General features: G+C 32.4%; 4 protein-coding genes across 4 annotated transcripts in view; 2 read left to right on the top strand and 2 right to left on the bottom strand.

Moving 5' to 3' along the window:
- Window positions 1–16,335, bottom strand: part of LOC125832706 (uncharacterized protein At2g34160-like) — a 96,205-nt gene extending 79,870 nt beyond the window's left edge. The window contains exon 1 of the mRNA XM_049511931.1: window positions 16,325–16,335. The gene's annotated coding sequence lies outside the window, so the exon portion shown is untranslated. The remainder of the gene's footprint in view (window positions 1–16,324) is intronic.
- Window positions 1,019–6,786, top strand: LOC125832383 (cytochrome c1-1, heme protein, mitochondrial). Its single transcript, XM_049511529.1, has 9 exons — window positions 1,019–1,209; window positions 1,294–1,326; window positions 1,426–1,511; window positions 4,360–4,547; window positions 5,114–5,393; window positions 5,461–5,532; window positions 5,834–5,950; window positions 6,036–6,101; window positions 6,427–6,786. Exons 1-9 carry the CDS (start codon window positions 1,206–1,208, stop codon window positions 6,541–6,543), a joined length of 963 nt encoding a protein of 320 aa, XP_049367486.1. The 5' UTR covers window positions 1,019–1,205; the 3' UTR covers window positions 6,544–6,786.
- LOC125832342 (uncharacterized) lies at window positions 12,135–15,811 on the top strand. The gene is made up of 3 exons (XM_049511487.1): window positions 12,135–12,235; window positions 13,694–14,206; window positions 15,032–15,811. Exons 1-3 carry the CDS (start codon window positions 12,169–12,171, stop codon window positions 15,565–15,567), a joined length of 1,116 nt encoding a protein of 371 aa, XP_049367444.1. The 5' UTR covers window positions 12,135–12,168; the 3' UTR covers window positions 15,568–15,811.
- LOC125831723 (boron transporter 4-like) lies at window positions 16,031–19,318 on the bottom strand. The gene is made up of 11 exons (XM_049510913.1): window positions 19,193–19,318; window positions 18,966–19,104; window positions 18,676–18,841; window positions 18,385–18,551; window positions 18,124–18,297; window positions 17,932–18,027; window positions 17,705–17,821; window positions 17,180–17,505; window positions 16,604–16,883; window positions 16,399–16,500; window positions 16,031–16,057 (listed from the first exon to the last, which is right to left on the bottom strand). Exons 1-11 carry the CDS (start codon window positions 19,267–19,269, stop codon window positions 16,031–16,033), a joined length of 1,671 nt encoding a protein of 556 aa, XP_049366870.1. The 5' UTR covers window positions 19,270–19,318.
- Between the last annotated feature and the right edge of the window lie 2,834 nt (window positions 19,319–22,152).

Here is a 22,152-nt window from a genome sequence, read left to right as displayed (position 1 = left end):
TGTCTCATTGTCCTTTGTAATCAAAACAAAATATTATCTTAATAAGGAAATATAATAAATGGTTCACTATTAGTATCTCAGAATTCTAATAAAATCTGGGTATATATCCTTCCAAGGTAATTAATTTAATATATATCTTATTAAGGATGGCTTGATTTACTTTTTAAAAATTGGAATGTAGAAATAATTGAGGGCTTGGAAAGATTTGGTGTCATAATTGTTTAGGAAAAAAAATTGCTCATTTGTTGGAAAGAGATTTCCACCCTAGATAAATGGTTTATGATGAGTAAAATACTTTTTCCATAAATAAAATTGGCCAAATACATATACAGCTCCTTTGACTTGTCGTTAATTTTCATTTTGACATATATTCTACCTCAACTTTCTTTCATTTTAATTCTTTAATTCCATTTTTTTAATGTATCATTTAAATACAAATTACTGATTTTTTATAAAAAATTTATTTTTATTTATGTTCTTCTATAATTTTGTATGGGAAAAGGGTAAAAAATATCTCTTAACTTTAGTTTAATAGTTGACTATACCCCTACCGTTAAAACGAAGTTATTCTTACCCCTGCCATTACTAATTTCATCATTTGTACTCCTCAATTGACGGAAATCCTCAAATTGACTCAAATTAACCCGATTTTTTAAAAATGACCGTAAATGGTATTAAGGGTATATGTGCTCTAGTTTTTGGACGACAGGGCACCAATGTCTCAAAAATATGACGGAGGGTATCTACATACCATTTACAATAATTTGGGGGTATATTTATCTTTTTTCCCTTTTAAATTCACGTTCATCCATTAATTTTTGTACAAAAACAAATGTATGAACATCATTTTTTTTAAAAAATATCTTTATATTTTTGCGTGAAAAATAACTAAAGAAAGATGGTAGGTAGTATAGATTATATATAAGAGTAGTATTTAAAGATTTTTTTTTACTGTATTTGACTTTTTTAATACTCTAATAAAATTACATACGAATTAAGCGAAAATCGAATTTGACCCGAAAATTGGCGACCCGACTTGAAGACTGGATCAATTTCTGACCCTTCATTTCTCAAAGGCCATGAACTAGACGACCCTCTTCTCGCGCACACGAACAAAATCGTCTCGAACAGTTCAGTCATCGCTGACGCACGCTACGTTCTTCTGCCATCCGCTACTCACCGGCACAACATCCTCTCTGTGAATCATGAGTAATATTTTCTGTAAATCCTAATCTCGGATTTGGATTTCATTGATTTGTTGTCAAAATGAGCTGAATCTTTTCACTTTTGCAGGTTTAGGGAAGAGGATCAGAATAGGATTTGACGGTATCAACTTAACTCTCAGCATCGATTTCTAATTCATTATCGCTTATTTTCCTGTCATTCCTGTGTGAAATTAGAAGCTTTTTTCTTTCTTAAATTCAGGATTTGGAAGAATCAATCGGTTTATTACGAGAGGAGCTGCCCAGAGGAATGACTCGAAGCTTCCCAGTAGAAATGATGCACTGAAGGTATCAATTTTTAGGATATTTTTATTGCATTGTAGGCAGAGTTAAATTGCATGAGTGATTTGTTGCGTCTTTGTTCTATTGATGAACTATAAAGCTCTGTTTGTTTGATTTGAAGCTTCGGGTCATCTCATGTTATTTTGCTTAAAAATCAGACACATGTGATATCTTCTCTTTGTCTTTTATATTACATAAGTGATAGCGGAGGAGAATATTATTTGATAGTAGTTGAGAAAGTTAATTTGAACACTGGAACATATAAAACAGTTAATTGAATTTGAATAATTGAAAGTTGTGAAATCGAATATAAATGGAATGTTTTCCATTTTGTGGCATCAGAAAATGGAAAGAGTGCTATAAAAAAGTTTGAAATGGAAGAAGTACAAAAATTGCTTCAACATAAAGCAGGTCCCGTAGGAGCAATGGAATTGGCTCCAATTCTTATTTGTATTTAGATAGCTGTACTTAATTAATGCTACATACAGTACAACATCTCCTTCGTTATGATTGAAATTGTAAGTGCTTCTCAATTGACAAGAACTAAAAACTTTGTGCTAAAGATAGGACGAGTTGGAAAATGTGTAGCTTATACCATCCATCATGCTTTTCTAACCTTGTAATATGACGTGTTTTTTCCAAATTAAGAGGCTACTGAACAATCCAATGAGTTTGTGCAGAGGAGCTTTTCCTTCAATAGTTTCTTTTTACTATTTGGACCTGGTAATGAAATAGAGTTGTTCACAAGTGTTCATATAAAACTTTGGACAGGAGTAAATTAGCTTCCAAGAAAGATTGTTCTAGAGTAGACTTGGCTTTGTTTTCCTTTATTCTCTGTCTCTTTTTTTTAGCATATGAATCCACCAGATGATCATGCTGTGCAAGGGCTTAATTCCAGGTCAAAATAACCTGATTGCTTTACAAAAGCCAGAAAGTCATATAATGCAATGCTTCTTTTCTTAAAACATAAAGTCAATTTATTGGGATCATTTTTGTCCATTGTACTACAAACAATTCCTTTATCATTTTGTAGTCCAAAGAGTGCAAAACCTTCTAATAGTTTATCAGTGTATTTGAGGTGAGAATACTTCATCTTGGTATCAATTTTCACTGAATAGCCCTTGCTTTCATTTCACAAATGGTAAAGAATATAGAGGATTTTCTTGATGAGGGAGGGGTAAAATGGGTTGGGGAGTTGAGGTGGCATGCCACGTGATGTCTACCTCATCAAAATGTCAGTGCCACATGGTATTGTGTGTCCACCTTGGACAATCATAACAGAGGAGGGGTATATTTGAATCACATAGTTAAAGGGGGTACGGATAGTATAATGTAGGTAAAATTGATCCTTTTCACATAGTAGAGGGGCAAATTTGACCATTTTTCCTAAAACAAAAGTGGAAAATAAGTAATGATAGTAATGACAACAACAAGTCTGAAACTTATTCTCACAAGTAGATATCACCTATATGCATCTTTTTCTTCCATTATGCCCCATCTTTAGCTAAGTTCGCATTGACGTCAAAGATTTGTAAGCCTTTTGAGACAACTTTCCAAGTTATATTAGTTCTACATAACACTTTCACTCACCATAGTTTCGTGCCTAATAACCGGTGCCTCAATAGGTCAATGTAGGCCATGTCCACACCATCTCAAGTGGCTTTCTCACATTTTATCCTCAGTGTGTGCTACTTGCACCTTTTGATGAATGTACTTATTTTTAATTTGATCTAATTTTGTATGACCGTACATTCATGTTAGCTTCCACATCTCTACAACACTATCTTGTGGAAATGTTGGACTTTAGCAACCCAACATTCATTACCATATGACATTGTATTTCTCAGTCATATGATGAGAAAAAATGCATCATTCGAGAAAAGTTCTCATAAGGTGAAGTTTGGAACATGTATCCTCGATTAATGCTTCCTCAAATGCTATGTTTCAATTCTCAATTCTAATAGTTAGCTAAAGGTTATGTATTATAGGTCAATACTACTCTACTAGCACTAATAGGCAGTATAGGAGAAGACACACTACACCTAGGAATCAACCAAACATAAACATTGTTCTTTTCTTTCTTTTAGGTGGATCTATCACAAGAATGGAAGAAGGCTAGCATTGCTCCCCTCCCATATATTAATATGACTTGTTTTGCCAATTACGATTCTTTTCATTCCAACACAATAACAACAACAACTATGCCACAGTACTGAAAATGTTGGGGAGGATGGCTATAGTTGTCTTGCCAACTACACTTATTTATTTCAACAATGAAGGATAAAGATACAGAACAGGAGATACTTGGAGGTCTCGTTGAAGCCTCCTTTGCATCTCTGGTATTCCAATGTATTTGCATTTTCCTGAGGAAGTGCCATATAACTGAACCTCTCATAAACTTTGTTCTAATTTAAACTGGTGGGGTTTTAGACAGTGTGACATGCCATAGAATTGCATCATATACTTGAATTTGCTTTTGACTGTGCCAATATATACTTTATGCCATAGATTGCAACAATAGTATCTTTCAGGTGAGCAATTGCTCATCTACAAGGATATTAATTCCATGCATTCCTTGAAGTTGGTTGTGCTTACTGTAGCAAATGGAAAAAATGAAGGTATATTTATGATATAACACCACCAAAGAGATAAAACTCTTGCTTTTAGCTCATGAGATGGATAAAATATTTCAAAGTAGCTTTTGTTCATTTGATTTTCATGTCGTTGAACAATTCTTTGCTTATGTTGCGATTAGGAGCTATAGTGTTCTGGTAAATCATTGCATTGAATGCCTTATAAAAGCACATAGAGTAATTTTCAGCTGATCAAACTATTTCTATTATTTATTTTGAAGCATGGCCTGGATGGACTTGGATCTGCTGGCTCGAAGTCTTTCAGAGCACTTGCAGCCATTGGTGCTGGAGTGTCTGGGCTCCTTAGTTTTGCAACAATTGCTTATTCTGATGAGGCAGAGCATGGACTAGAGTGTCCCAGCTATCCCTGGCCTCACGAAGGCATCCTCAGTTCTTATGACCATGCTTCGTAAGTACTTATGTGCTGCTACATATTGTTAAAGTTTCTTAGTTTATATTCTTTTTTTTTTTTTTTTGATAACCGAGAAATCCGTCTGTGACCCGCCCTTTGGACCAATCACAGCCTTCTAAACTCGATGAATAATGGGCCCGCCCCTCTACCCTTCTCCACTTAAATACCGGGCTTCGCTTTGCATGGTGTGGGGCTTGAACCTGCGACCTAAGCCACAAATCCTCCACCTTTTGCCACTTGAGCTAGGCCTTGGGGGCAGTTTATATTCTTTTTTGATTGGTAAAGATCTGGTTCATTAAGTTTTCTCTTAGTTATTATATATCATATGGAAATATTTGTCCACAGACAAGTAATTCGGCCTGTGTTCTTACAGTATTTTCCCGTCTATCGTGATGGGTATAGGTGTAGTTGGTGTTCGTACTGCATAACCTTATTTTTATGTCACTTACCGTCTAGAGAAGGGATATCAATTTTCTGCTTTTCAAACGCTATATTTTACACTAGGTTTCAAAGAAGATGCAATAACCAATTAGCTTGTGTGCCTCCATCTTTATTTAATACAGGATCCGTCGAGGTCACCAGGTTTACCAACAAGTTTGCGCGTCATGCCACTCAATGTCTCTAATTTCATATCGTGATCTTGTTGGGGTTGCGTACACCGAGGAAGAGACCAAGGCCATGGCAGCAGAAATTGAGGTGGTTGATGGGCCTAATGACGAAGGTGAGATGTTTACCCGTCCTGGGAAGCTGAGTGATCGTTTCCCTCAGCCTTATGCAAATGAAGCAGCTGCAAGGTTTGCTAATGGAGGAGCCTATCCTCCTGATCTAAGTCTAATTACTAAGGTACTGATTATCTTCTAAAGTTTGACAAACATATGATCTGCATTGCCTGATTTATTCAACTTTTCAGGCTCGTCATAATGGTCAAAACTATGTTTTTGCTCTTCTAACTGGCTACCGCGACCCTCCTGCTGGTGTCTCGGTAATTCCTGTCTCAAGCTACTTATGACTATTTTTCTTTTGTTTGAATAGAAGAACTAGTAGATACAAACAGTTATGTATGAAAAAAAGATAGTGTGCATCTGAAGATGTTGCTAGGAGATATTAGTACTGTCCCATTCCAATTTAGTTGGTTAACCCTGCTTTGTGACTGGGAAAAGCCTTGCCTTATTCAAGAGTACGAGGAAGGAGAAGAATAAGCATTACCTCTGTCTTTTGATACCAAATTGTCAATATTTCTTCATTTCAGTAGAATTCATTTTTCTTCTCAACTCACATTATAGATTCGAGAAGGACTTCACTATAATCCTTACTTCCCTGGTGGAGCTATAGCAATGCCTAAAATGCTTAATGATGGTGCCGTTGAGTATGAGGATGGCATCCCTGCAACCGAGGCACAGGCAATATATCTTTCCCTTTACCCCCCTTACATCTGCTTTATGTTTTGAACCATTTCTGTGGAAGTTATAATGTTTACGCTGACAGATGGGAAAAGATGTTGTCTCATTCTTGTCATGGGCTGCTGAGCCAGAGATGGAAGAGAGAAAGCTGGTAAGTTGCAACCACTTCACCTTCCTCCACTCCCTGCATCTATATCAATCGGTGTTTTGTTTATTAGTTTGTGGACCATCTTTTTAAATTAAAAGTTCTTCCAAAAGTGTTCATTGGACAAAATGATTAGTAATATATATGCTTGTATGCTTGCTGAATCCTGAAAGAATCGAACTTGCTGAGAGTATCCCACATAACACCAAGTTTAGTGTCCTACTATCACATTCTGAGTAGCTGATTTGCATGCATGTCGAATGTCAGTCGATCACCCCATAAGTTGTGCCATAATATATTCCTGACTCTTGACATATTTGAATTTCTACAGATGGGTTTCAAATGGATATTTGTTTTATCTCTCGCACTTCTCCAAGCAGCTTACTACCGCCGTTTGAGATGGTCTGTCCTCAAATCTCGCAAGTTGGTCCTTGATGTTGTCAACTGATCTCGAGGATTTCGAAATGTATACTCTAAGCGTGCAAGGGCTTAGAGAATAATATTACTAATCATTTTGTCCAATGATTCGAGAGCGTTATACAATATAGTCTAGACTATAGACAATAGAGTGCAATTAGAACCGTCTCTCTGCACGTATTCTTTTTGAGGGGTAAATAAATAACTACTTAACTATTTATGGTACTTGTATCTTTCAAACGAGAACTTTATGTTGGGACCTGACGTGGGAATGCCCAGTACGCTCCTTCTCTTCTCTTTTGTTGTTAAAGAATGAAAAAGTCCCATTATAGTTCATGGGTTGAGACATTGATAGTTCACAAGTCAAGAGAAGGTTTAGTTGGTTTATAATAAAATGTTAGATAAAATGTGAACTTAACAAAAGACGAACAAACTTGGGACACTATAAAGATATATATATCTGTCCTATTACCTATAGAGTAAATTAGGCTTGTGCAATTTTTAAGACTAAATTCGTGATGACTTTTGCAGAGAGAAAATACTTACAGTAAATATAAAAGAAATTTTTTGGATGAAGTTAGGAGTGGAACTTTATAGAATATTTGTATTTAAAGACTCAAAGGAACATGATAGAATGCTAAAATAATGAGAATAAAATAATAGTGAATCATTGTCCTATTGCAATCATCAAAGATCAAAAGATTAGCATGTGTGTGTCTGTCTGTCTCTTGATGGGTATGTATTGGAAGTTTTTACAAGTAGAATTATTGGTAACGTAAGAGTATTACTACTAGAAATAAATATTTTTTCAATGAACAGGTTAATTGAGAAAACACGTTATGAGAAAAAGATTATTATTAAAATACTTGAGAATAGTCATTAAACATTTTTTCTTTTCTCACTTATTCAATCAAATATCAGTAAAGATAACTACTGAATATTTTTTAATGGAAAATTTCAATTAAAAAAAGTAGTATTTTTTTAGTAGCATATGTAAATTGAACATTGGCGTAGCAGATTATTGTATAGGACACAAATGAACTTTCTAGCTAGGTTGAAAAACAAGACACTTTCTTATACACATTTCACAGTAAGAAAGCAAATTATGCAGTTAAACAAATACATATTAATTAATTAGCTAATATAACTATAGTTTGTACTTCCTTCATTTCATATTAATTAAATTTTTGAGGTGTTTCACACCCTTTAAAAAAAGTAGATTAAGACATAAATTGAACATAGTTTTTCAATTTTACTCTTATTAATTATTGTCAAATTTATGATTAAAATAACTAAATATTAATTAATCATTAATTTCAATACTAACTAATGAAGGGTAAAATTGGAAGAACACTCTAAATGTAGTTTTGAAAACTGAACAATTAAATTAATTTAAAAAATGAAAAATATCTCAACAATTCAATTAATATGGAATGAAGAGAGTATTAATTATCATTCGCAACTTACTTCTAGCTATAATTACATTCCTCTCTCTCCCCTTTCTCTGGAATCTCCATTGCCTCTCTCCTCTTTATCTGATGATTAAAGATACCTAATTCGAGTGGAAAATAATAAGTTCAGTTAAACTAAACGGAAGTGATGACCCTACATCCCATACCCCATACCATACAAATTAAGAAGATTAATTACTTACATTGTACATATGCATGTTGCAACCTTGCTTCATTGTCCATTCATCATGACTTAATTGCATGTTCTTGTCATTAAACATTTTCGAATTATTGTGGATGAACCGACCACTAAGGAGCTGCCAAAAGCCCTTTGAATGAAAAAGACAAATAAATTAAGGATGCACTGAGTTCCACATGGGATTGCTTTTCAGTACCAGATCTTCAATGTCTTATATTCCCAATTGCCTACTATCACGTTATTCTGTTTTTTTCACAATCTGTTAATTTGTTTATATAGTATGATTTTATGGTTATTTTTACAACATTGTCATTTCTTGAATTGAAGATTACTATAAGATCTTGGACAATATTCAACCACCCAACATTATCCTGCCACAACCATGTGCTAACATCTTCAGCTAACTTCGTCGGTTGTAAATTAAGCTCTCATGTTTTTTTTTTTTTTTTATATATAATTTTTATCACATTTAGTTGAAATGCTATCACATAAAATAAAATGAGACAGATGAATTATATAGAAAAAAATGTATTGATAGCACTTTAAATTTACCAGTTGATTTTATTTAGATCATCGAACTATAATTGATTTCAATTATGCACGTGAACACATGATGATAAACTGTTTCTATTAGACATGACTTTCGTCTCAAAAGCTGAAAAAGCTTTTGAACGTGCTTTTTAAGTCCGCTTCGAATTTCGAGAGTTAATTTTGAACAGGTGGTGAAAACTATCAAATTGAAGGCCAGTAGGGGCAGATGAAATTTCTGGTGACGCGGTGAATTAAATACGTAGAGATTGGAAAGAACATCAACGGTGAAAGTACTCTCTTGTGATGACACTACCAAACTAGACTCCGACAGGGGCATAGGGAATTTCTAGTGGTGCGGTGAAATGCATAGAGGTTGGAAAGAACATTAACGGCAAAAGTACTATGTTGGAATGTCATTGAGCGACAAAAGTAATTAGGAAAACGAATGAGATTAGATGCCCTAGTATTCCTAGCCGTAAATATGAATTACTAGGCGTTTTGTGTATTGACCTACGCTATTTCAAGCGTCTAATTTGTAAATAAGTTAATTACATAAAATAAGTCAGTTCCTTTATTTATACACAACTTCAATTGGAGCAGACCTGAATTTTAAGATATGTTAAGGCTAATGTGTATAATTGAAGAAGCTGATATAATTTAAATAGTTAACTTATCAATATAATAAACCCTTAAGCACATGCAAAAAAAAAATATTGAAAATTTAAACTGAAAATATCTGATGGAAATATATTATCCCAATGGTTAGATGATCAATAAAAATATGTTGTACTTGAGATAAAACGCATGGGACGTGAATGTATTCTGCCAAAAAAAATATATACACATGAATAATTCTAATATTCTCATAATCAATTCATTTCCATGTTCTCATATTAATATTTCTAATTGTTAGTGGAGCAGTACTAATAAATTTAGCTTAATTAAAAGAGAAAATAAATAACCATTCTTATATTTTTTTTAATTTCTGTTGATATTAATCTTTTTTATACTTTGGTTACTATAATTTAGTCTCAAATAAAAACAATATAATTATAAATCTATCCCTTACTCCCCGTCTCAAATACTTGTCACATTTCACTTATATTAGTATAATATTTTTTTTATACTTTTCGAACATTATAATTTTAATTTAAAAATATAGAATTAATATATTTTAAATTTAGTTATTTTATTAAATTGACACTAAAAATAATAAAGGGTAACAAATATATATTTAGCTCATAGCCTAGTAAAGGGCGGTTGAATAAATAATTCATTTTTTGATTCGGGCGATCGGGTAAATAATTGATTTTTTGATTCAGTAGCTGACAAGCACTGCAACGGAAGAGAACATAAACTGAATCATAATAATAAAAATCGATTATGAGAAGACAGATCCTATAAAGGGCTGTTATGTCAGATTCAAACAAATTCAAGAAAAAAGTTAATAGACCTGAATGAAAGCTTGACTCTCTTTAACAAGAACATGACACAGTTCAAATTCTCCCTTTCTAAAATACATGGGAGAGTTTGATACTCTTTAGGGATAAATTGGCCTCGTTAACACATGGATCGTGAAGCCCTGCTCCCAACCTATTTCAAGACTCCATTTTTTCTGATGCAACCAATGTTTTCTCAAATTTAAACACAAAATTTATAATTTTGGGTGTTTCTAAGATAATTTGTACATTTGTTGAAATCGGAGATAAATTTTGTAATTTTGATTGTTTTGAGATTATTTATATATTTGTTGAGATCTGAGATAAATTTTGTAATTTTAGTGTTTTTGAGATTATTTGTATATTTATTGAAGTTGAAGATAAACTTTGTGCTTCTGGTTTTTCAAGATGATTTGTTTTAAAAATAAAAAAAGACGAGAAAATAAACGTAGAATATTGGGTGTTCTATGTGAGCGATTCAACGCTATTAGTCAATTTCCAGGTCAAATTAACGTTTACAATTTAAACAAGTGGCAGTGGGTTCTTTAAATTAATTGGTTGCATTACAAGTTAGAACTTTGTACTCCCTTCAATTCAATATGTAAAAAACTTTTATGTTTAAAATATCACAATATTTGTTTATCTTTATGAAATGATTTATAAATTCATAAATATTTATAGTTTATTTCAGATGAATCAGTGAGATGACAAGGTTACTTTGAGGCAAAGCCAGCACTATACTTTCTAAGATCACGGATTAAATAATAATTTTAATTTATGATCATAAAATTTGAAAATTTTATTTATTTTTTAAAATGTTATGTCAAATTAAAATGAGATAAATAAATTAAAATAGAAAAATACGTAGAACATGCAAACCTTTACCATATACGACCTTTGCATTGACTATAATTCATAGAACATGAAGACTTTGAGGATAACAGATGGAAGAAGATCATATGCTTAAATTTTTTTAATGCTTTAAACAAAAGAGTAAAACACAATAATTCGACATAATTTAAAATTTTCCATGTGTGTAGGAACATGGTGGCTTTCATAGAGCCACCAAAACAAGGCAATTAATTAATTAAGATGCTTACTCACTTTTCTAGACTCCATATATACATATTATAATACTTATATATAATAATAAATGAATTTTAAATTATGTATGTATACATTAAAAATATTTAACCCATGACCCATCTCCAATACTCCAACCAATAATTTTTTTAAAAAAGTGTACCCATCCATAGTCTTCAAAATCTTGACCGGGACTCTCTGCCCATAGGGTATGATTAGGCAATGTCGCTTAGGTTTATTTATTTTACGATGAATTAAAGATCTCTTTTCTTTGGTTACTTATAAATTGAATAAAAGAAAATAATTTTTCTAAGATCTTTTATGTGTAAAAATTAAAAAAAAAACCTCTTATATAAAGAACATTAAAAAAATTAGATATAATACATAACCATGACTCTTGACTTTGCATCAGCTGACAACTATGATCTTTTAACTTTGGATGTGCACAAGTATGCACTTAAACTTGTATAAAATTGAACAACTGGACACATTTGTCCTACATGACAATTTTGTGTCTTACATGGCATCCTACATATTAATCATGTAAGACATGTGTGTCTACTTGTTCATTTTTTTACAAGTTTAAGTGTCTACTTGTGCACATTCAAAGTTGAAGGACATAGTTGTCTGTTGAAGCTAAGTTAAGGGTCATGATTATGTATTATGTCAAAAAATTATAAGTGAATTACAAAATCAATTTTATATTATTAGTAATAATTTTTTTATTTTTAGTATTTAAGTAAGTTTTTCTAAATCTTTGTCCCCTCGATCAGCACGAGGATTGCACGTGCACCTTTGCTTCGTTGTCAAAACTTTAGCTAAAAAGAGAAATGGTGGCAGTTTTTGTAATTAACTTCTCAGTTAGGGGCAATTTGATGAAGAGAAATTCATAAAAGCCAGTTGAGCGCTTGTGAATTTCGTCACACACAGACACACTCTCAATAACATAAAAAATGAAGAAGGCAGCCATATTGTTGATGCTGCTCTTTGCCACTGTTACTAATTCATCTCAAAAGGATGGTAACTACTTTCTACTATTCTTCAACTTCTCGATCAAGCGATCACAGTTTTCATTTTATGTTTTCATCAAATCAATAATATTTTATGTTTCATTTGGCACACATTTATGATATTAAAACTTCTTATATATGGTTTATATTATGAAAATTAATCATTTTTTTATATTCGTTTTCGTCATGCATGCTATAGCGTTCAGTAAAATCTGATCTATGAGAATATTCATTATGGTTAAATAGCCAAAAAAAAAAAATGAATATTACTGGCTAGTGTGAAGAGGCAAATACTGGTAATTATATGAGCAAGAGGAAAATTAGTAAAATCATAAAGTTTGCCACTTATTAACATTATATTACTATCATTCTCCAATTATGAATTATGAAAATAAAATCTTTTTTGGTCATAATTTTTATATATATCTTTTTAATGTTTTGAATTATCGATTACTATGACTTGTAATACATTTTATGTAGTTTCAAAATATGTAACTTCTATTTTAAAATTTCATGATCAAAATTAACGTGGTTTGACTCTTGAAATTCAAACTGTTACATCACATAAATTGAAACAAAGCGAGTAATATTTTTTTAAAATTCGTTTAAGTGATAGAATGATCCAGCCATGTCCCCGATCTCCCGGCACCATTTTGGTATGTCATTCAATACCCCAAAATTAACTGTACCAAATTGTAAAAAATTATTTCATTTTTCTCCCCTAAAGCAAATAGCAATGCGATGTAGAGATAGAGGGGGACTTCATTTATTTATTTATCCATGCATGTGATAATTGCAGAAGAGAATATGTGATGGCACCGCCAACCAACATGCTATGCTCTTTTTCCCACCTAGTTTAAAAAAAACCTACTCCGTCGATCTTTATTTTACTTGTCCATTATATTATTTTAAAATATTTAATAATATTTGTCCAGTAAACAAAATTAATGAATAATTTACTATTTTGCATCTATTTTACCTTTGCTATTAAATACTCTTCACTTTTCACTATTCAAATGATTTATATTTAATAAGGATGATTTGATAAAATTATCTTATAATTTACTGCTTTTTAATATCTATGTCAAATCAATAATGAACAACTGATGAATCCATTTTACGACTCTTATTGATCTAACGCGCTCGTTAAACTAATGATATTTTGAATATATGTATGTCTCCATCCTATTATATATGACATTTTTTGGATTTCGAAACTCAAACAAGTCTATCTTTGATCGTAATTTTTTTTATAGATTTTTAAATATTTTGATCAATTATTGTGACTTATAGTACTTTTTACGTAGTTTACAAATATATAAATTTCATTTCAAAAAATTAAAGATTTCATGCGCAAATTTTCGATCAAATTTAAATTATTTGCCTCCCAAAAAAGGAAAAGAGACGCAAAGTAAATTTATTTTTTTCCAATGATACTAATCCCTATTCTTGTTTGTAATTTGATCAGGATTATTGTCAAACGGCAACTTCGAGCTAGGTCCAAAACCATGGCAAATGAAAGGCACAAAAGTAGTAGACCGTCACGCAATCCCCAACTGGGAAATCTCAGGTTACGTCGAATACATAAAATCAGGCCAAACACAAGGCGACATGCTTCTTCCAGTGCCGCAAGGAGATTACGCAGTTAGGCTGGGTGAAGACGCATCTATTAAGACCAAAGTGAAAGTGATAAAAGGAGTTTTCTACTCAATTTCATTTGTCTTTGCTAGAACTTGTGCGCAAGAAGAGAAATTGAATGTTTCCGTTTCCCCTAATTCTGAGCCGAATGATTGGGGAATACTGCCATTGCAGACGATGTACAGTTCTGAAGGATGGGATTCGTATTCATGGGGATTTTTGGCTGAGGCGGATGAAATTGATATTGTGATTCATAATCCAGCTGTAGAGAAGGACCCGGCTTGTGGCCCGCTTATTGATTTCGTCGCTCTTAAGGCTTTGAAAACACCCAAAAGACCTAGAGGTAAGTACTAAAATTTGAATTCGCATAACAAAATCTTACTACTTCATACCTCTAATAGTAATACACCACCCAAAATATATTATTTGGACTATATCTAAAATGATATTATTGTCATATATATAATAGCAATATACTTTCTTCGTTCATTTTACTTATTATATTAATTGAGTGACATTAACTATTTTATCACACTGTCTTTATTAATTGATGTTTATAAATAAGATTTTAGAAAATAAATACTTAAGATCTAGTAGTCAATAAAATGATTGGAAATTCTGAGTGGAGATAGAAAAAAAACACTAGGTAAGTTTTTCCATCTATCCTAGCCTTGGTCGATAGAGTTATCCGATATATGTTGCTGGTGGGAGGTGTCATGTATCCCATGGAATTAGTCGAGGTGCGTAAAAGCTGGCCTGGACACCACAATCATTAAAAAAAAAAAAAAAAAACTAGGGTAGAACATGAAAAAAGAAAATAAGCATCTCTTCTTGATATGTTAAAAGTGACAAAGTAAATTTTAGAAAATCTATTTTTAAAACAGTGAACAGTAAAAATGAACAGAGGGAGTATAACAAATGAGTAATTAAGTAGTGAATTGATTAATAATTATGATAAGATAAGTTTTTGAATCTTCACAAGCAAATGAATCTTAGTACACATTTCCCAAATTTTACAATTGGAGGAGCACGTGACATATATTTGTATTTACTAGGACTATGATATAGAATAGTCTAAAGTCTAATAAAAGAAGACAGAAATTACACTTCGACTATATGATTTTGTCAAATTACTACTAACATACTGATGATATAAAAATTCATGCAGGCAACATGTTGAAGAATGGTAACTTTGAGGAGGGTCCATACATTTTCCCTAACACAACATGGGGTGTTCTAATTCCTCCCAACATTGAAGATGATCATTCTCCTTTACTTGGATGGATGATTGAATCTCTCAAAGCAGTAAAATACATCGATTCTGAACACTTCCACGTGCCCGAGGGCAAACGAGCCGTCGAGCTCGTGGCCGGAAGAGAGAGTGCCCTAGCACAAGTTGTGAGGACAAGACCAGGAAAAATATATGATTTGCTTTTCTCAATTGGTGATGCTAGCAACTCTTGTGAAGGATCCATGCTTGTTGAGGCATTTGCTGGAAAAATTACTATGCAATTTCCTTATGAATCTAAAGGTAAAGGTGGATTCAAGAGGGCTAGGCTTAGGTTCACCGCAATTTCACCACGCACAAGAGTGAGGTTTTTGAGCACGTATTATCATATGAAGAGTGATAATTCGGGTTCGTTGTGTGGTCCTGTGGTCGATGATGTGAGATTGGTAGGAGTTCGCAATCCCCACCTTCCATAGGTCTTTTTATTTATAGAACTTAAGTTTTATGCATGACGGAATATTGTGAAGCTGTTCCTTGTAATACGTGTTATAGTTGATGTGTTCATGTTGTTTTTTTTTTTTTTTTTTTTTAATGTCATAGAAGAAAAAGAGTTCAAATGATGTGCTTTTACATTATATATTGTTGTATTTTACATGTATTTATACAAAATTTTCGAATAATTAAATGAAAGAACCTTTCTTGGTTCAACATAGTATGTGTTCCTTCATCATTCAATTGTTATTGGATCAAATGTCACTTTAGGGACATTTACAAAGAGTACTAAATGTCACTAAAAATACATATTTAGCGGCAATTAAATTATTATTGTTAATTAATTATCGCTAAAGATCTTTTTTGGTGTTGTGAATTGTCTCGATAATTTCCATTTGGAAAGAATGTGCATGAGCAAAAATTCAAGACACCCAGCTGATTAACTACTCAAATTGTGTCTCTTGTTGCATGAACCTGCAAAAGTAGAATGTCAATACTTCAAATTCTCTAGGCAGATTTTATGCAAATGGCAATGTTTTAGATATAGGTGTTTTCTCAAATTTTCACCAACTCTGTGCACTACAATTTCAAAAAGGTTGATTTCTCAAATGGTCGCTCAACTAATATGAGTAGTAGTTATTACCTCAGGAAGTCACTCTTTTTCTTAATTCCGATCTTTTTCAATAAAGAAAGTGACTTTCTGTTATAATAACTATAGTTGATCAGTGGCTGTCTGAGAAATCAACTCTTGCTTTGACTGTAAACTAATAAGTTATGTTGAAGGAACTGATTCTCAAAGTACCAGTGGACGTTACCTTAAATTCCCCTCTACTGGTTGTAAGTTCATCTAGTATCTCAGCATTACAAATGTCTACTTCACCTTCCTCATGAGTTCCATTAGTAGGTGCTTCCTTTTCCTGATACAAAATTAAGTATTTGATAGTTCACAATATAATAAGTTGATATACTTGAAAGGAAAATCGAAAAATTGACCATACATTAAACTTTTGGGGATCATACCTTAGAAGAGAAGCTGCGTAAACGTTGAGAGGCACCAACAATTTCCTCATACTCAGCTGCATCTAGCTCTCTCAAATGATGAGGCTGGAACAGCTTGGGGAGTAAATGTTGTCTTATGCTTAAGAGAAGAAAAAATGGCAAGGGGAAGAGAATTCCAACTATGGGGATCCAAGTGACTCCAAAGCACAACAACAAGTATACAAACTGGAAAATTGTGAAAATTGCAATGTATCTGAATGGCACTGACTCCACAAAAGATGCATGCACCCCTTCAAGAACCCTGCCAACATGGTCACTCAAGTTAGTTAAAGAAGGAAACGGGTTAAAGTTCTATGCACTGACAGTATAAGTTTTTAACGTCATCATGGTAACTTTTCATATCAAGTCTGATATGTACCTTAGAAAACAGAACGAAAACTTGCTGTAACAAGTTAAACCGCAGAAGTACTGTTAATGTATATAACTTAAATCCTTTGTCAAGTACGCTGTACGTATGACATCAGATAGTTACGTCTTACTTTGCTAGTGAAAGAAAAAACTTCATTATTTCCTAAAGTATTTGAAACGCGGACTTACTTAAATCTCCTTCCAGGGGTGATGAAAAGAAGCAATAATCTTTCCCAAAGTTGATTTCCAGGCAGGCTGTCAATAGCCATATAAGCAAAATATCCCCAAAGAACTGAAGTTGGTATCTTCTTTATCACTGGCATAGCAAAAACTGATGCTGCTACTAGTAGCGACTGTAATAGATTGCTCACTCTTTGTTCATTCACTCGGACAGGCAAGTAAACATCTATGTGTTTCTCTGGATCAAATGCGACCTCTGTTGTTCCTCCATTTTTGTTTTCAGTACTTTTCATTACTGCCTCTTTTAGGTGTTCCAACTCTTTAGCTACTGTGTTCTGCAATAGGACACAAATCATTAATTCGTACAAAGCTTAATATTCATCGATCTACATGTCATCAACACCTGTATGAACTAAGATAAACATTACTGTGAACTGAAACATTATTTGACAAATGAAATTGAGAATGATATACGCGATGCCAAAAGCTATAGCTAGGCAGCAAGAACTGAACTGATAAGAGGTGGAAACTTACATCAGAAGAACTATCAATCTCTATGAAAACTGCTTGCATATTTCCATAGATTTCGGAGTTGCTAGCCTTTTGCTTTATACTCTCCTTGGCACTTTTAACCATCTTCCTCCGAATCAGCTGGTTCACATTGCATAAAGTTTTAATGGATTCAAAAGAGTAGCATCAACAAAATCACCAGCATATATGACAATCATTTATTAGAATTTCTAGCCAGTAATACTACCTACCTGTCTCTTGAGAACAGCCAAGCTTTTTGTATGCATAGGTGACTGAGGCAGGACGCCATTTGAAGGAGGCACACCAATCAAACCACAAAGCAAAGTCTATGCAAATACCATTCATGTAATTAGATACTCTTCGGTTATCACACCAGTGATGAAAATGAAAAACAATACAAGAAATTAGCTATTGATGAATACCATAAATGCTAAGAGCAAGATGTCATGATGATAAGCAGAAGGATTCTTAAGATTGAATTCACTTTGTTGTGCCATCTGTGAAGCAACAGTGTGATCAAAGAAATAAAGTCCAGCAATCATTAGAGCTGGAATTAAGGCAGCAACGATGTATGTCGGAGGAACCTTCCCCATATCCTGCAATTGAGATTATGTGTCCAATTTCAAGATTTTTCAATAACCAACAGAAACATAATCCATCGATCCGTTCACAAATCAACACACCTTGATTACAGTCCAGTGATGTGAAGATGCAGATTCCCAAGGAAGGGGACTAAAGAGCCTTCTGGGAACTCCAGATGGAACTTCACTCGGCACTCCATATGAGAGTGCTGACCACACAAGAACCATTAAAGGAACACCATAATCAGCAACAAAGCTTCTGAACCAGCCTGATTTAATGAGAAAATAAAGTAATATTAGTTAGTCAATAGTCACTACATACATACAACTTCATGAAAAGATTTATATTATATACATCGACAGTGTAAGAAAATTATATCACTAATTATACACCTGTTCCATACCACCATGACCTAGCTTTTCTGCTTTTCAATGATGTGTAAAGAAGGCCAAAGGAAAATATAACTCCAAGTAACCCGTTTATATAGAGCCACTGGAATTGATATTTCTCTAAACTTGAGTCCTCAGCTTTCGGAACTTTGAACTCACTCATTAACCCCTACAAAATCACATTAAAAATGCTACCTCAAGTTATATTTTCATAAGCTAAATTTGACACTCGTTAAGACTTGATACTAGTATCAATCAGATATTACAAAGAGCTGAATTTCACCTGCAGTTACCTTAATTGCCTCTTGAATAAAAAGCAGAGAAATGAGCATCCCAAATGTCTCCCCAGCTATCCTTGTAAATCGATTAATAATGTAGCACGCGTTAAATATTGCTAGAAGAACCAACAAGAGTGCTGTCCATACACAAACCCTGCAGAGTAATAACACATCACAATAAGTAGGAATTATATTTCTTCATCTCAAGTGACTTTTCGATAAAAATGTTAAAACACAGATACCATCCAGCCCACGCCAAGTAAAGACTCTGTCCCAATTCTTGTCTCCCTTTAGCAAATTTGTACATGTAAGTGTACATAATAATAGTTGGTTCAGCAACTCCTAATATTAAAAGAGGCTGACCGCCGAATATGGAGTGTATAATACCACAAATAGCTGTTGAGGCCAATGTTTCTACTGTGCTTACGCTCCCATCTAAATTAAGACACAAGACTATAGTATTAATGAATTTTGTTGATTAATGAAGTTCAAAATGTTACGAAAAAATAACCTGTATCTCTGCTCAATTGTTCTCCAAAGGCAATTACTGGAAGAGCAGATGCAAAAAATATATACGTAGTTGGAGCCAATATCCTGTATAGAAAAATGAAACATGCTCAAACGTCATTTTGTGAATAACATTTGAAAATAAAATGGAATTTAGGAGAATGTTAACAAATAATACGCGAATCCAGCAATCCAATCGTGCTTGTAACATGAAGCTCTTCCTCGAAAATCATCGGTAATGCCTCTGAATGGAGATGTGAGAAAACTCTTCATCCCCTCTGCTAACAGTTCGAAAAAATTTACTAAAATGGTAGAGGTACAATTACGCTGTGTGAATTCTTCTTTTTTGACATTTATTTTATTTCACTAGGACTTAGGGCATCTCCAACCCTTTACTCTATTTTACTCGTTCTCTATTTTTTATATATAATCAATTTCAATCCAATTTTTTATTTTACTCGTTAGAAAGGAATCTTTTTCTCTCTCCTAAATATTATATTTTTTTTTCTATTTCATTCTTATTTTCTTATTTCATAAGTAATATATATCATTCTTCTTTTTCCCCAAATAATCATTTTATATAATTTTCATGTGATATAATATTTTAATTTTTCAAATTATTTATTTAAAATAAAATATAATTTTATATTTTATTTTAAATTTTTAGATAACATAAATTGTAAGTAAATATTAAACAATATACAAATTAATGGACAGTTCAAATAAAAGTGAAATCATTAATGAAATACAATTACATAAATACTCAACTTTCAAGATTATTATATTGCTCCTGTAAATGCTCTATTAATGCATTACGGAGTTAAAAATGAGCATTTTTTTCCTTAATTTTTTCATGTCTAGCTAAAATTTATTCAAATCGGAGATTTTTAAATTATATTAGTGGAGAAAATTGAAAAAATAAATTAACATATTATTAATTCGGGATGAAAATAGTATATATTATTTAATATATTTTTTAAAATATTATATAACATTTAAAAAGAATTACGAATATTAAATATTTAATGAATGGGATTATATGTAAAATAATATGTTCATTGCAAAATAATAGAAATAATAATAAAATAAAATAGAGAGTGTGAATAGTAGTTCTCCAAATTTGGAAAACTACTATTCACATCTCTATAAATAGAGAATAGAGAGTAATATAAAAATGGGTTTGAGAGGATATTCTCTATTTTACTCTTCAAATATAGAAAAAGGACGATAAAATAGAGATGGGTTGGCATTTGTCATTGGAAAACGCACAGTAAGTTCTGTTTTTCTTTTCTTTAGAGAAATTTAAATAAAAAAACATTGACAATGGGAACAGAATATATGTAGTAGTCTCAATTTGACTAGTAAAAAGAAGTGGAAAAAATGAAAAAGTTTTAACAACATAAACAACACAGAGAGACGAATTAGTACAACGACGATGGGCTAATTTCAATTCATGTTTCATAATTACTTATTTTGTATATTTTATGAAAATGTTATTTTCTACGTTCAGTAACTTTTTAGTCCTTATATCCCACATAGCATGTATAATAACACAAAATGTGAAAGAACATTTCATATATTATACACATTTAATTTTTATTTAAAACTATAAAATTTAAAAATCTTTCATGCTTTCTTAAAATTGGTAGTCATTCAAGTTGTGGGCGGGGGGTTCTTTGGTCCCCCTCCTTGCGTCTCCCTCATGTGCTTGCGGGTGACTAACGAACCGCGGTGGTGAAAAGTTCTAAGGAATACTAAATTTGCCGTCATGTGTGGGACATGCGTTCTTTTGAAACAAAAACGACTCTAGATCATGGATATCTTGTCTTTCGCATCAATAAAGAACGATAGCAAAATGAGATACTTGGTAATTGATAACTTTGAATTCAGCTAAGACATATAAAACAAAACGGATGTAGCATAAGTTGCAATTTTCTTTTACTAAAATATAACGTTCCTTATTTATTTGACCAAGTTCTTTCAGAACGCAGTGATGAGAGTTAGCTGGAAATAAAGGGGCTTGTGGAATATTACAGAATTCCACTTTTTTTTTTTTATTTTCCACCCTGCTTCCGATCGATATTCACTTTTGGGTCTAACTAATTTAAATTTTCGTTAGAAAATTTTATTTTTGAGGTAAAGTAAAAAATGCTCCTATCAAAGGTGATTTATATTCAAGATCGGAATCTCTGACCTCCAACTATAAGGATGGATGAGTACTTACCACTCTACCACAACTTTTGATAGTCAAAACTCCGCTTTATGCTGCCAACCAAAATAGAAAAACAAGACGCAGAAATTTTGGCACAAATATTCCAAGAATTCACATTTAACACCTAAGAAAATTCTTAAGGCTAATTAATTCCACTAGTTCATGTATTGACTAGACTATTCTATATGGAAACTTTTAGAATGAAATTTTATCTTCTTTTTGCAATTGATCACTCTGACAATTTTTTTTAATAAAAATATTGATTGAACATAAATTATTTCTCTTATATTATGTAATTTCTCCTTTTGTCATCCTATTTTAATGTACTACTGAAAATTCGTTTTTACAAATATCCCTGATATTATTCAAATATAAACATCAACATTCTTGCAAAATGAAAATATTATTCAAAATAATAATCGTATACAATTTCATTATATAAGGCATGTAAGTGTTGGGTCATAGAAAAGGCACAAATAATAA

This window comes from Solanum verrucosum, unplaced genomic scaffold, assembly GCF_900185275.1.
Source record: "Solanum verrucosum unplaced genomic scaffold, falcon-dt-bn FXZP01000102.1, whole genome shotgun sequence".
Classification (NCBI taxonomy): Eukaryota; Viridiplantae; Streptophyta; class Magnoliopsida; order Solanales; family Solanaceae; genus Solanum; species Solanum verrucosum.
Note: the sequence above shows the minus strand (reverse complement) of the source record. Positions and strands in the feature narration are given on the sequence as shown.